The sequence below is a fragment of the Esox lucius genome, chromosome 14, assembly GCF_011004845.1.
Source record: "Esox lucius isolate fEsoLuc1 chromosome 14, fEsoLuc1.pri, whole genome shotgun sequence".
In the NCBI taxonomy this organism is placed as follows: domain Eukaryota; kingdom Metazoa; phylum Chordata; class Actinopteri; order Esociformes; family Esocidae; genus Esox; species Esox lucius.
In genome coordinates this window covers 22,040,925-22,056,982 of record NC_047582.1, presented here as the reverse complement: position 1 = coordinate 22,056,982, position 16,058 = coordinate 22,040,925, and the positions used below count along the sequence as shown (strand labels likewise).

General features: G+C 38.7%; 1 protein-coding gene across 5 annotated transcripts in view; it reads right to left on the bottom strand.

The window, feature by feature from the left end:
• The window catches only part of unc5da (unc-5 netrin receptor Da), a 265,603-nt gene that overhangs the window by 99,707 nt on the left and 149,838 nt on the right, over positions 1–16,058 (bottom strand). For all 5 annotated transcript variants that reach the window (XM_034297177.1, XM_010878072.5, XM_010878073.5 and 2 more), the window contains exon 2: positions 10,341–10,547. In XM_034297177.1, the coding sequence (XP_034153068.1) occupies positions 10,341–10,547 (207 nt within the window). The remainder of the gene's footprint in view (positions 1–10,340; positions 10,548–16,058) is intronic.

Here is a 16,058-nt window from a genome sequence, read left to right as displayed (position 1 = left end):
TTAAAACGTGACAATTTAGTTATTAAAAACACTGTGAGTCATGCATGTTTGTGTGAATGTGTGTTATATTAACCATAACCATTATGTACATAACTTTGCAAGTAGGCTAGTAATTATTGAACCCATTTCGCATTTAACTTTTTTTCTGGCTCCTTTGTCATTCACTTGAATTACATTCTACTGTCTCTCTGTCCCTGTACTGGAGTATCACTTCTGCTACTGTGTCTCTCTACATTCCTGTCTCCCATCTTCTCTCTTTCTGGTCCTCTCTTTGACTGAGTATTACCAGTTTTTTCTCTTTCTGCCTGGTGAGAGGTAGATGATGTCTCTGCAGGCTGACTGTGAGCCTAATACACAATGCTGGACTCATCCTCCAAAACAACAGAAAGGACTCACCTCTCTGTCCCTCCCCCTCTCCTGCTCAAATATCTGTTAAATATACAGTTTGCAGAAACTGATAGCCTCTCTCCTTGTCTTTTTTTCCTCTTCCCTCCCTCCCGTTCTTTCCCTCTTTGAGCACAGGAAAGAACATTCTCTTCTTCCCCCTCTGAATTTTCCATTTCTCTTTATCTGTCCATCTTCATCTGGGTATCAACTATCTCGAAGTTAGAGGGCTCTAAGGAACAGATATCCTTCCCTATTTTCCTCTCATTCCTTTCTTCCATCATTATTTCTGTTCATGTTTCTGTACCTGCTCAACAATTTTTCAACTCCATTCCCCCTCAATATATCTGGGACAAGGGCCTGTCATTAATCCCACACTCTCAAAGACCCAATTCAAAAACAGTCTTCTATCCACCGGCCTCTTTTAGTTATCCCTCCCTCACAGTTCCAGTAGATTGCAGTAGATTGAGAACTAAATTGTTCCTAATCATCTTTGTTGACTGACATTTACTTTTTCTTGTCCCTCTTAGTCTGGACAAGGGTTGGAATTCAGGCATAAAAGTGGAGTTTACACTTCTGGGATTATTTCTAACAAATGTTATTTGAGAAAAGTTATGCTACTGAGTCTGAGTACCTTATAAAATGTCTAACATAGTTGCTTTCTCTCTAAATCCAGTAGGATTGATCCTCTATAATACAGTACCTGAGCAGGCCTGATACCCTTCCTAAAACCTCTTGGGTTTAGTTTATCTGGAGCGTTTTGCAGCGTTCTGCTATGGGAGTCTCAATCTGGTAAGCAACGATTACACACGCAATCCTACCAGCTCCGCGTCTAAGTCTGTTCTGCCTTATCAAAAGACCGGGGGAAACTTGCAAAGGGATAAGATAATGAGAAACGTGTTTTGTTCCATTTGAAAATCCTCATAACTGTAACTTTCATGTTGTTGCTGCAGCATCTCAGTCTGTGCACCTTGTTCTTATCAACTGCCAGTAAACTGAGCTTGAAGTATGATGTGTTCTGAGTACAGAGCGGGAATATAGTGAAACATAGGGGGAAAACTTTCTTTTGAGAGAGATGGAAACAGATTATTTTCTTTTTTTGCCAAGCGGAGACTGAACAAGTGAGATACAGTGGAGGAGAGAGTGGAACATGGATGAACATTTTCATCTTGGCAAAATTCCATAATCCTTTGCAGGCCCACTTAGACGTTTTTGTTTGCAGATGACAAAAATGACATTTAGGTTCAATGTAAATAAGGTATTTATATTTTGTGCAGGGAACTCCTAAAATGTTTTTGTGACAATCAGTGGCCTGTGACAATCAGTGGCCTGCTCTCTTCTCCCATGCCTGCTCTTGAGTCCCGCGATATTAACTTAGGCCATCACATATGGGGTACACAGACTGATGTTTGCGCACACATACAGTGGATACAAAAAGTCTACACACTGTAAAAATGCCAGGTTTCTTTCAACAATGAGATTCATCTGATGGTTTGGAAGCTCTCTGCGGACAATGGCTTTTGCTCTGGGATGCAACTAAGAAAATGTCAGGAAAATCCTACTAGAACAGCTGAACTTTATTTGTGATTGATCAGAGTCACTTTAAATGATGGCAGGTGTAATTGGTTAATTCTGAACACAGCCACATCCCCAGTTATAAGAGGGTGTGCACACTTATGCAACCAAGTTATTGTAAGATTTTTATTTCAAATTTTTTCCCTCGAAGATTTCAGTTTGTTTTTCAATGGAATTGTTCCCATTATATGTCACATTAAAAGTGGAAAAAGTTCTGACATGATTTATCTTTGTCTCATTCTTTTACAACACAAAAACCTGGCATTTGAACAGGGGTGTGTAGACTTTTTATATCCACTGTAAGGGGCATCCACTATCTATTTCTCACAAGCATGCACGCACACACACACACAATGTCACAATAACCCCTTGAAGCACAAAATGACATCACAGTGGGTTCAGAGAGCAGTCAGACATGTTCCCTATGGATAGTTCTTTCAGTATGCTTTTAGGTGAAGTGTTTCATCAAACTGTCAACCACCATCAGACACCTACTTCCTGTTTTCTTTTGCCTGGCTACCTATAAGGCAGATCTGCACGCAAATGCAGGGGCTCGCCTTGATGCTTGTCACGCTAGGCACTGTGTTTATTTATTGCCACTATGGAAGTCAAGGGTTTTGTCAGATGCATTTTTAAGACATATATTTCACCTAACTCTAACTGTAACCCCACAATCCTAACCTAAACATACGCTAGACCTAACCACTATGCCCAGCTGTAAGTTGTTGCCATAACAGACACACATATAAACACATTTTGGAAATAAAAAGTTTTGATAGGTGACATCTATGTGGGATGCACAAAAACATTGAAATAAACATTGAAAGATGGTGGAAGCTTCAGTAACAAAGGAGCCTTATAAGGTATAGGAGTCTTTAAAATCAGAGTTCAACTCACAAGGCACGGCGGCATGGCAGTGACGCATGAACATCTGAAGAGAAGACACATTGGAGAAATGACAGAAGATTGAACAGGGTTCAGCACTACGAGTGAATCTAAAAAAAGTGCTTTTCTGATTACTTCCCAGTGAGCTTATTTTAGTTTGGTTTTATTGCATGCTTTATGCATCCCGAATGCATGGCTAAGATGTGCATTTACATAACAGCAGCACTACTAAACCAGCAGGTTACTTGTGCAGGTGAAGTTGTTTGATGGATCATGCTCTGACTGTGAGTATCAATGTTGACATATCCGTTACTTCTTCACTATGAATACCTTGAGCTAAATGAATCCCCAGCTAATCTCCATTAATTTCAACATACAAATTTGCTTTACATCAAATTAATATATTCTGTCTGTACTTCCTAGCTATTTTTAAATTTTACTGGTAAAAATGTCTGCAATGTATTAATTTCTTTATTCCTCCTCCGTGATAAAACAGGCGCAGCAGAAAAATCCAGTTGAATTCCAACACAGTGACTGTTATCTGAAGTTGTTTTAAGGACAGCATTGTGCAAAAGGAGAAAATATTTGACTAATTTCAGGGGGTTTCCTGCATATAAAACTCAAAGGCCATCACCTTCCCAAAATCTTGAACCACCTCCGTGTCCGCATGGTAAAACATGATTTTGAGCAGTGAACGTGTCCATAGGAGTTCACCTTTTTCATGTAGGCGGTGTTGCCAGACGTGGAGGTTCCCTGCCCAATTGAGCATTATATATGCAATATATCAAAAGTGGTCCAATGAAGGAGAAAGTGAGAACATATCTATTTTGGGACTAAACTCTCAGTGCACTCACCTTTATTGCATTTTAATGTCTGGGGGGTTGGTTTGAAACCTGCACAAAGCTTCAAATTGAGCACAGTTCTGTGAGTACTCCATTTACAAATGAATCAAAAGGGAAATTAAAATTTGTTAATCTGTCAAAAAACTGTGAATAGTTGAAAATTGTAAACAATTAACAAAATAAATAACTAATCACTAGTTTAAAAGAAGATGGAGAACCAAAACTAAAGTATTGGGAATTTAGCAAAATAGGATATTCAGTGTTTGCAGTACATTTATTTGGATGTGTACAAAAACCATCATTTTCAGGAAAATAATTATACATTTTCCTGGGTCGGAGAGATATTAAATATTAACTAACTATATTGTAATGCAACATAGACATTAACATAGGCAAACTAATTTGTATGTTCATGTAGTAGCAATCAGTTGTAAATAATTCAAATTCTGTTTTGAGAAGATATTTGTTTTTCAAATAGAACCAACAAATGGAACCTGATGCAAAATAACTGATAAGTACACATGTATTTCTGCACAGATTTGAATAGATTTTGATAAACTGTCACCAATTAGCATGTGCTTGAATAAAGGGAATGGATTAGCCTGACTTTCTTTTATTCATAAGCCCTAAGTGTCCTAATATGTCCATAAATATAATATTAAATATAAATATAATATTTTGTAAATGATAAAAAAGTTGAAATGCATTTGATACACTGCCGATTTTGCAGGTTTTCCTACATTCAAAGCATGTAGAGGTCTGTAATTTTTATCATAGGTACACTTCAACTGTGAGGGACATAATCTCAAACCAAAATCCAGAAAATCACATTGTATGATTTTTAAATGATTCATTTGCATTTTATTGCATGACATAAGTATTTTATCACCTACCAACCAGTAAGAATTCCGGCTCTCACAGACCTGTTAGTTTTTCTTTAAGAAGCCCTCCTGTTCTCCACTCATTACCTGTATTAACTGCACCTGTTTGAACTCGTTACCTGTATAAAAGACACCTGTCCACACACTCAAACAGATTCCAACCTCTCCACAATGGCCAAGACCAGAGAGCTGTGTAAGGACATCAGGGATAAAATTGTAGACCTGCACAAGGCTGGGATGGGCTACAGGACAATAGGCAAGCAGCTTGGTGAGAAGGAAACAACGATTGGCGCAATTATTAGAAAATGGAAGAAGTTCAAGATGACGGTCAGTCTCCCTCGGTCTTGGGCTCCATGCAAGATCTCACCTCGTGGGGCATCACTGATCATGAGGAAGGTGAGGGATCAGCCCAGAACTACACGGCAGGACCTGGTGAATGACCTGAAGAGAGCTGGGACCACATTCTCAAAGAAAACCATTAGTAACACATTACACCGTCATGGATTAAAATCCTGCAGCAAATCCACGCAAGGTCCCCCTGCTCAAGCCAGCGCATGTCCAGGCCCGTCTGAAGTTTGCCAATGACCATCTGGATGATCCAGAGGAGGAATGGGAAAAGGTAATGTGGTCTGATGAGACAAAAATAGAGCTTTTTGGTCTAAACTCCACCCGCCGTGTTTGGAGAAAGAAAAAGGATGAGTACAACCCCAAGAACACCATCCCAACCGTGAAGCATGGAGGTGGAAACATCATTCTTGGGGATGCTTTTCTTCAAAGATGACAGGACGAGTGCACCGTATTGAGGGGAGGATGGATGGGGCCGTGTATCGCGAAATCTTGCCTATCAACCTCCTTCCCTCAGTAAGAGCATTGAAGATGGGTCGTGGCTGGGTCTTCCAGCATGACAACGATCCGAAACACACAACTAAGGAGTGGCTCCGTAAGAAGAATTTCAAGGTCATGGAGTGGCCTAGCCAGTCTCCAGACCTGAACCCAATAGAAAATCTTTTCTATGAAAGTCTGTATTGCCCAGCGACAGCCCCGAAACCTGAAAGATCTGGAGATGGTCTGTATGGAGGAGTGGGCCAAAATCCCTGCTGCAGTGTGTGCAAACCTGGTCAAGAACTACAGGAAATGTATGATCTCTGTAATTGCAAACAAAGGTTTCAGTCCCAAATATGTCATATAATAAAATGCAAATTAATTACTTAAAAATCATACAATGTGATTTTCTGGATTTTTTTCTGGAAAACCTGCAAAATCGGCAGTGTATCAAATACTTGTTCTCCCCACTGTATAGTTGGTGTGTTAAAGTTTATTATTAAACAACATTCCAATTATTTTGCATGGTAGTAGGAGGGAATATCTTTGCTTTAGTTTGAAGGGAAAATGCCAGGCCATTATAGTGAAACAACACAGAATGGAAACAGTGTAGAAAGCAACAAGAAACTACTGGTCAATTGCAAGGCAATAGGAGGAAATATCATAGTAACACTTTATTTTCAGAGTCAAAAAAGTGTGTCTGTAGATGCTCTACAGATGATCTATTGACTATCAGTAACATTTTAAGTATCTTAACCCTAACCTTAACCCTAAACCTTAATCTAAGCCTAACCATAACCGTATCAAGCATTTGCTAATCCAAATATACTTTTTGAAAATGTGTTGAAACTTTGTTGATAGTATACATATTGATCTGCAGATGGACTTTGGGACTCTCAAAATATATATCATTGCTTTAGTTTGCATGGACAATGCCTGGTTGTTACACTGACACTACACAAAGTAAAATGGAAACAAAGTGTAAAGAGTAAAGAAACTACTGGTCAACTGGTAATTAGAGGAAGGATCTTTGCTTTAGTTTGCAGGCAAAATGACTGGTTGTTACACTGAAACTACACAGAAATTGAAGTTGAAAGAAAAGAAGGCGGCCACTAATGGTCAGCTGGATGGTAATAAGACATGCCATTGGAATAGCAACTACACAAGTTACTATGAAGGTAACAGGTAACTAAAGGGGATAGCTACATTGGCATAATCATTAAATACCGACTATAAATAGCGACAACTATATGAACATTTGTGGAAAGAACAATGAATATGAAATAAAAGGTAAGCCACTGTGGAAAAGGGATAATGGTGAATTGTACGGTTATAATACAACAGTTTTGCTGTGAAACCACACAGAGTAACTGTGCAAATACATGGGAATTTAACAAAAGCGTTGTGCTGAAATAACAGTCAGGAGACTAATGAAAAACAGCAGTGCAACATAACCGTTGAAGGGTAATTCCCACTATATGATGTGGTGGTTGCGGTCTTTACTCTCTGTTGTATGGTGGAACCTTCCTTAAAGTTTCCTTGATATTTGCAGCATAAACGAACAAATGATTAATGGGTAATTAGCAAGCTGTTACCAAGTGTTGCCGTCTCAGTTACAAAAATATTTGACTTGCAGTTACCTTTTAATTTCCGCAACAACATGCTTATTATTGGTGTATAGCGACCATGCTGTCACCCATTTTTTTCCTCTTTCTTTCAAGGTTGTTTCATGTTTGATTCCTGTAAATTACCTAGTTATTTCCATCCTGCAAAATAAAGTGCTACCACAATATTATTATATCAAAGCGCACCCAAACAGAGAACTGCGTGGATGAGTGAGGAAACTAGTTCTCCAAAGAGAAGTTGCAGAAAAGCAGAGTGGAAGTGGAGAAAGTAAAAATTGGTTCATCATTACACTTTGAGAGTTACTTGGAGTAAATAACAAGGCATTTCAAAATGCCAGACAGGGAACGTTTTCTAACTTGATCAGTGATAATCGGAATAATCAGATAACTCTACTCTACAAATGACATCCTGTTCAATCCAACCCCCGCAAACTGTTCTCCACATCTGAATTTGATTAATAGGCAGCATACTTCAGGAATAACAGAGTAAACATTAGGATGGGTATCAGTCAAATGAGGAGAATGTTGATATATATTCCTGCCCACCATGCACTATTGATTATGATTATTTTCCATTGAAGACCCAGACAGTATGCAAAAGAAGGTGGCTTCAAAACCCGTTCTGAAGAAAAGGGAAATTGCAATTGTTGGCTCCAACCTTTCCCTTTTACACAAAATTCTGGAGAAAATGGTTTTATATACACAGATGAGCCAAAACATTATGACCATTCACAGGTGAAGCGAATAAAATGTATCATCTCCTAACAACGGCACATGTCAATGTCTAGGTAGATTATGAAGGTACTGAAAAAAGTCACTTCTATGTTTATTTACATATTCAATGATTCTTCATTGTTTTAGATAGACATTTATACTTATGTACTTAATTGCTGTCCTAGTAGGCTATCATTGGAATATTAATGGTTTACAGATGTTTCTATAAGGTGTAAATGCAGGGACAAAAGTGTTGCTTTTAACTGCCTACTGTAGCTTGCTTGATCCTAGAGATAACACCACTCCATCATATGAGATGGATTATTGATCCCTAACCAATAAGGGGTCTCTGCTGCAGGACTAGTCTTGGTATCTTCATGATAGCTAACCAACACCCTACAACTTCAGTGTTGGGATATAAACCAGAGTGGGGTTTGGGAAAGCACTTGTTTACATTTTCCTCACCTCTGCATGCATCTTTGCTCTTACTAACATCTTGAATCTCTGGAGAACTTTCAACAACAGTAATTGTAATGCTCTCTATTTATTAAATTAATTTGTTACATTAATTCATTGACTATTTGGAAATCTAAAATGGGTCAAAATCCAGTTCGTTCAATTAGATGGTAAGTGAACAGTTCCCACATTCAACGTGTTGGATGCAGTAGAAATATGTGGGGTGCTCCCGATCAGCAGCGGTAAGTCTCTATAGCGGTGAGTACAGTGGTCAGAGGAAGGAAAAACCACAAACCAGCAACAAGGTGTTGGGCGCCCAAGGCTATCCCATCTGGTTCAAACCAACAGAAGGTCTTCAGTAGCACAAGTTATAGAAAATGTTAATGATGGTTACGGGAGGAATGTGTCCCAATACATTGGTCAGAGTGCCCATGATGACCCCTGCCCATTGCCGAATGTGTCTACAATGGGCATGCAAGCATAAGAACTGGTTGTGTGGTTATATTTTACCAAGCAAAGTTGGTAGCCAAAGCTAACATAGCATACTAGACTGACCTAAAGATTGCTGATCAACTTTTGAGCTGGCATTTAAGAAACAAAAAATAGAATTAGAGAACCAAAACTCTTTTGTAATTTTTGACTTTGTAATTCGGACAATACAATCAATGAAAGAATATCTGAAGTACAAGCTGGACTGTCTTCACTGCCGTAATGTAATGTAATAAATTACTCAATTGATTATTTATCTGAAATGACATCTTGGCTGTAGCTAACAAGTAAAGCAACGTCGGTAATAATTGTGGGATAATTAGTTTAGTCTTTTATAAACATTCATATGTTTATGGTTACCTCTGGTTAGGTGAGACATTTCTCTTACATCTCCAAATAAGTTGTGTGAATCAAAATCCATATTTGGCTATTTAATTGGTCAAGCTTTTGATTTAGTTATATTTTCTGTTAACCTGCCATATCGCAGTTGTTCTCTGTACACTAAAGGAGTATGCAGGGCTAATTGCAATCACAATTCAATTGTTGTATGTAATTTTGTTGTGACCTAAAGTTGTTAGCTTCAAGTTGTAAGCTAAATCCAAACCATCCACTGTAAACATTATCTGAACCATAGGTTCAGATTTCACTTTTTTTAATATAAAATAATTTTGAAATATCAGTGAAATAGGGCTTTACTGATTTTCAGACAATTTAATAGGCCTTTACCACTCTTTATTGTTCAGTAACAGTTCCAAGGAAACGTAAACCAAAAAACAGATTCATGTCAAAACGTGTATAAAAGAATGCTTACATGGTGAGGAAAAAAATATAACATTTATTTCTTATTATAAGGTAAACTCATTTAGTCTAGCAAACTTGGCACTAACAAGAGAAAAAGTTTGAAATGTAATTTTTACCATCTGATAAGAACGTACAATAGCTTCTCAATTAACTCTTTGAAACATCACAAAAATATAATATGCATACCATAAGTGTAATCAAGGCTGTTCTAATCATTATATTGTAGGAATAAGAATAATTATGTATGTACAATGAGATCATTTCTAGTAATGTGTTATACAAGATGCTGATGTGTTGTTGTAGGCAGGGCAGACACAGGGGAATTGGCCACTAAGAGAGATATAAAATTGTATTTTCTTTATAAGATTATATGATGCCTGGCACAGAAGAGAAGATGACACAACATTTAATTAGTATGCATTTAATCAGTATGTGACCCTTTACTCTGCTAAACAGTAAATAGAACTGTAATGATGTGGGTCTGATGTACGTTGTCATATAAATACTTTGGGCTATAAATAGTTTGGGTTTGAGTATTCTTATGCTGATGGTGAAATCAAGTATACTGTTTCATTTCTCAAAATGATAGAAATTTCATGTTAAATAAATATATGTATGCTCTTTGCACATTCATGAAACCGATAGACAGCTAGAATAACAATATGTGATTAAAAAGCTGCAGGGGGTACATCATCCAGAAAGTGAGCATTAATCTTCCTAAATCAATGTTAATTAATATAGCATTTTCAGAATTTGTCCCTGCTTGCAATTTGATTTATGAAATTGTGTGATAAAAGCATGTAAATCTGTATGCATGGATGCATGTATGAGTGTGTATATATGTCACAAGAGTTTGTGTGTCCCACCTGTCCCCTGGTCGGTGTGTTCCTGAGACTGGTGCTGGCTCTGGTGGACCCACTCTCCATTGCACTTGAAGAAGATCTGCAGGGCAGGCCTTGCCTGGCACTTGAGCTTGATGGGGTTGCTCTTGATAATGTAGGCATCATCAGGCTCCTGCAGGAAGTGGGGGAGGGTCCCCGAAGTGCCATGCTGCAGAGCATCACTCCTAGAACCTAGAAACAAGGAACATTACATTTTAATACTTGCTAAAAGTATAGTGCTTACTATGGCAGGTTTCTTGGTTATATTCCAACACAGGGAGCAGTACAGAACACTATGATAATATATGGACTTACTACTTGGTAATCAATTTCAATTCCAATATGTCTCAGTGTTTTAGAACATCACAATAATATCAATCATCAGTCCTGGCCTGCCACGCTCTTTGTGAGAAAGTGTAATGCATGACCAATGGCTGTGCAGTGTGGTGGCAAGTCAGGAGGTGAGCCAACATATCCACAGGTAAATCTGTGTTTATGTGTAACTTGAAGTTTAATTTCACATTGTAAGTACAAAGATTAAAATGACCAAAGAAACGAGTAATTGACAGCTTGCGACTGATATAATTAGCTAAAATAATTGACTAAAATCAATTAGCTATTTATCAGTTATTGATCTCCAATAATTCAGATTTGAATAATATATATAGCTTCTGGATTGATGGCAATGGAAAGGCTCGCAACTGATAAGCTATTGAGGGTGGCCATCCTGCGATGATTATCTGTGCCAAATTAAGGTGTGAGAGCGAATAATGTTTGCATGTCTATCACAGACTCAGCCCTGAGAGATCAAAGTTGGGATGCTGCGTGAAATGTAAATATAAACAGAATCCAATGATACAAATAATTTAAACCCTATATTCAATAGAAAATAATACAAAGACAACATACATTTTTTTCAAACTGAGACATTTTATTGTTTCTTGAAAAATATATGCTCACTCAAGAAAGTTGGGACAGCGGCCAAAAAATACTGGAAAAGTTGTGTAATGCAAAAAAACTAAACCTGGTGGAATATCACACAACTGATTAGGTGAATTGGCAACAGGTCAGTAACATGATTGGGCATTAAAAGATCATTCCAGAGAGGATGTGTGTCTGTCAGAAGTGAGGATAGGGAGGGGTTCACCGTGGTGCAGCCTGTCCTTACAGGTGCAGTAAAATTACGATGCAGTATTTATGCATGTAACACCGATCCTGGCGTAAATTAACCTCACAGCCGGCGTCTGAATGTGATCACCACACAGAACAACACTAAATCAAATAAATATACACAAAAATATTTAATATACATGCCAAGTTTCTCAATGTAAAATTGCAAGTTTGGGTATTACATCACCTGTGGTACATAATATAATTAAAAAAATCTGAGAATCCAGGGAAATCTCTGTATGCAAGGCACAAGAGCGAAAACCAGTATTGGATGGCCATGATCTTCTTTGATGTGTTTAAAACAGACACATTTCTGTAATGGAAATCAGAGCATGGGCTCAGGAACACTTCCAAAAACAATGGTGAACACAGTATGTCGCTGCATCTACAAATGCAAGTTAAAACTCTACCAAGCAAAGAAGATACCATATAAAAAGATCCAGTACTGCCGCTGCCTTCTCTGGACCCGAGCTCATTTAAAATGGACTTAGGTGAAGTGGAAAACTGTCCTGTCATCTGACAAATCAAAACTTGAAATAATATTTGGGATTTATGGACGCCGCATTCTCTGGACTAAAGAGGAGAGGGTCCATTCAGCTTCTTATTAGCGCACAGTTCAAAAGCCAGCATCTGTGATGGTATGGGGTTGCATTAGTGCACATGGCATGGGTGACATGCACATCTGTAAAGGCACCATTAATGCTGAACAATATATACATGTTTTGGATTAACATATGCTGCCATCCAGACAATGTCTTTTTGAGGGAAGGCCTTGCTTATTTCAGCAAGATAATGCCAAACCACATTCTGCACATACAAAATGTCTCTGTAGTAAAATAGTCCTGTCACCGATTGAAAACATTTGGCGCATTATGAAACAAAAAATACGACAAGAGTTGAAATGTTGAGCAGCCGATATCCTGTATGAAGCAAAAATGAGAATAAATGTCACCTTCAAAACTACAGCAATTGGTCTCCTTAGTTCCCAAATGCTTACAGAGTATTGTTAAAAGAAGAGGTGATGCAACACAATGGTAAACACGGCCCTGTCCCAAAAAAATTTGTATGTGTTACTGCCATGAAATTCAAAATGGGCATGTATTTTTCCAAAAACAACATTTCTCAGTTTCAACATTTGATATGTTGTCTTTGTACTATTTTCAATTAAATATAGAGATAAATTATTTGCACATCATTGCATTCTGTTTTTATTAGCATTTTACGCAGCGTCCAAACTTTGTTGGAAATGGGGTTGTAGAGTTAATCGTGAAGGAATAATACTATAAGTCAAGTAGCCATTGATTTTTCCTTTTGTGAATACTTTATCCTCAATATATCTCAGGAATAATCCTCTATGTAAGGAACTAAGGACGAAACCATCTACAGCTCTGGAAACAATTAATAGACCACTGCACCTTACCAAAAAAGTTGAAAAGGAATGTTTAGAGTGAGGAACAGAAGCATTCAATTTGCAGTGGTCTCTTAATTGAACCCTTCAGTTCCTCACTCAAAACCTTCCTTTTCGATGCAGTGAACATTATGGTACCCGAAACTTCACCCAACACGACCGGTTTAGCGGTGGTTGAGTGATGGTCTGGGGAGGCATATCCTTGGAGGGTCATAAAGACCTCCACGTGCTAGCCAATGCTTCCCTGACTGCTGTTAGGTATCGGGATGAAATCCTCAGACCCATCATCAGATATTACGCTGGTGCAGTGGGCCCTGGGTTCCTCCTGTTGCAGGACAATGCCTGCCCTCATGTGGCCAGGGTGTGTAGGAAGTTCCTGGATGACGAAGGCATTGATGCCATTGACTAGCCCTCACGTTCCCCAGACCTGAATCCAATGGAGAACCTCTGGGATGTTAGGTAGAGTTGTGCTCATAAGTAACCCTGGTAGAAATTGATTTTGAAAATATGCAAAAAAACTGTCTTGGGTGAAAGTGGTCATTTGAAGCCATTTATTATCACATAGTTGTTTGGCTCCTTTTTAAATCATAATGAGAACAGAAATCACCCAAATGGCCCTGATCAAAAGATTACATACCCTTTAATGTTTGGCCTTGTTACAGACACACACGGTGACACACACAGGCAAAAAGGGCAATTTAAGGTTTATTTTCCACACCAGTGGGAATTAAATTGCAATTAGTGTCTGTGTATAGTCAATGGATTTGTTAACTCACATGTGGAAGCACTGAGCAGGCTAGATACTGAGCAGAAAATAACTGTCAAAAGACCTGTGTAACAAGGTAATGGAACTTTATAAAGTTCCATTATAAAAAAATATAAAAAGCCTTCCAAATGCCAGTCAGTCCTGTTTAATCACTTATTAAGAAGTGGAAATGAGCCGCATGGTCGAGTTGCCAGAAAGAAGCCTTTGCTGCGCCAACACCAAAAAAAAGCTTGGTAACAATATGCCCGACAACACCTTGACATGTATTACAGCTTCTGGCACACTGTAATTTGGAGAGACGAGACCAAGATAGAGCTTTATGGTCACAACCATAAGCGCTATGTTTGGAGAGGGGTCAACAAGGCCTATAGTGAACAGAATACTAACCCCACAGTGAAGCATGGTGGTGTCTCACTGATGTTTTGGGGGTGTGCGAGCTCTAAAGTCATGAGGATTCATGTGAAAATGTATGGCAAGATGAATGCAGCATGTTATCAGAAAATACTTGCAGCCAATTTGCATTCAAACCTGCGCTTGGGATGCTCTTGGACTTTCCAGCACGACAATGACCCTAAACACAAGGCCAAGTGGACCCTCCAGTGGTAACATCAGAAAAAGGTGAAAAAGAAAAAGGCGACCAAAGACTTTGCATGACCTGGAGGCATTTTGCCAAGACGAATGGGCAGCTATACCACCTGCATTAATTCAGGCCCTCATAGACAACTATTACAAAAGACTGCACACTGTTGTTGGTGCTAAAGGGGGCAAAACACAGTATTAAGAACTAAGGGTATGCACTTTTGAACAGGGGTCAGTTAATTGTTTTCTTTGTTGCCATGTTTTGTTTTATGATTGTGCCATTCTGTTATAACCTATAGTTAAATATGAATCCCATAAGAAAAAAAAAATACATGTGTTTTGCCTGCTCACTCATGTTTTCTTTACAAATGGTACATATATTACCAATTCTCCAAGGGTATGCAAACTTTTGAGCAAAACTGTATTGGCGCATCCGCCGCTGCCAAGTAGCACCACAGACTGTCCAGGAGCTCACTGATGCCCTGATCCAGGTCTGGGAGGAGATCACAGAGGACACCATCTGCCGTCAGATCATGAGCATGTCCAGATGTTGTCGGGAGTGCATACAGGCACGTGGGGGCCATTCAAACTACTGAGTCACATTATGAGTTGCCGTGATGAAATTTACCGTTGGAACAGCCTGTGATTTCAATTGTTTACTTAGATTTTTGGTGTGAGTTTGAATCCAGCCCTCGATCTGTTGGTGATTTTGGTTTCCTCTGACCAAATTACACAATGTACAGTAAAGATTTTGATCTTTAATATGTTTTGTTCATCGAGACCCAATGTGTGATTTAAGTGTTCCCTTAATTTTTTTGGAGCAGTGTATATTTTACCTTTAACCCCATGAAAATGGTTTTATACTGTGTATTATTGTTTGACCTAGATTGGATGACAACCTGTAAAATGCAAAAAACAATAACAAGCATTCTTGCCATGTTGGCTTGTCTACTACGATTGAAAGGAATAGATACATGTGATGACCTAGTTCTTTATGATTGTTTGTGTACACGCACATTTGTTATTTTGACATTTTGAATGTGTGTGTGCATTTGTGCAATGACTAGCCTCGGGGATAGCTAGCTGCTTTTGTCTGCCACGCTCCAAATTGTTGGTGCTTGGCAAGGTGACAAGCATTATTTGTGTTTGGATAGCAACAAATCACAGACACTGTTGCATATCCACACAGTGATAAAGAACAACAAACATGATTTTGAACAGTTTTGGCCTGTTTTGTTAAGATACTTATTTGCTAGGATTTGGTATATCATGCCCCCCCAAAAGACACTCAGTGTTTGCTAAGTAAACAACATAATAAAAGTGATTTAGATGCATTCTCATTTATTCTCTTGGCCTCTTAAAAATATAGTTTAAGATTGTATTCAGGAGCTGAACACATTTCTAATAATTTCAGATGTTTTCTTATTAAGTACAGAAATGTAATATCTATTATTGTAAGGTGGCGTAAGCTGACATGCCTGGTTTCCTACAAACATTTTGCTTGGCCTTCATGCCAAAGTCAGGGCTGGCCCTAGGCATCAGCGACATAAGCAGCCGTTTAGGGCCCCCAACTACCAGGGGGCCCCAGACTGTGGTGAAGCCTCGGACCACTAGGGGAGAGGGGGGCCGTCCAAGTCAAATTTCGCTTAAGGCCAGAAGGCTAGGGCCAGCACGTGCCAGTGTTCAATCCATAAGTATGCCAGTGAATCTTGTTTCTGAGAGTCCTTTAGTTGCCTTTTGACAAATTCTGAGTGAGCTGTCATGTGCCGTTTTACTGAGT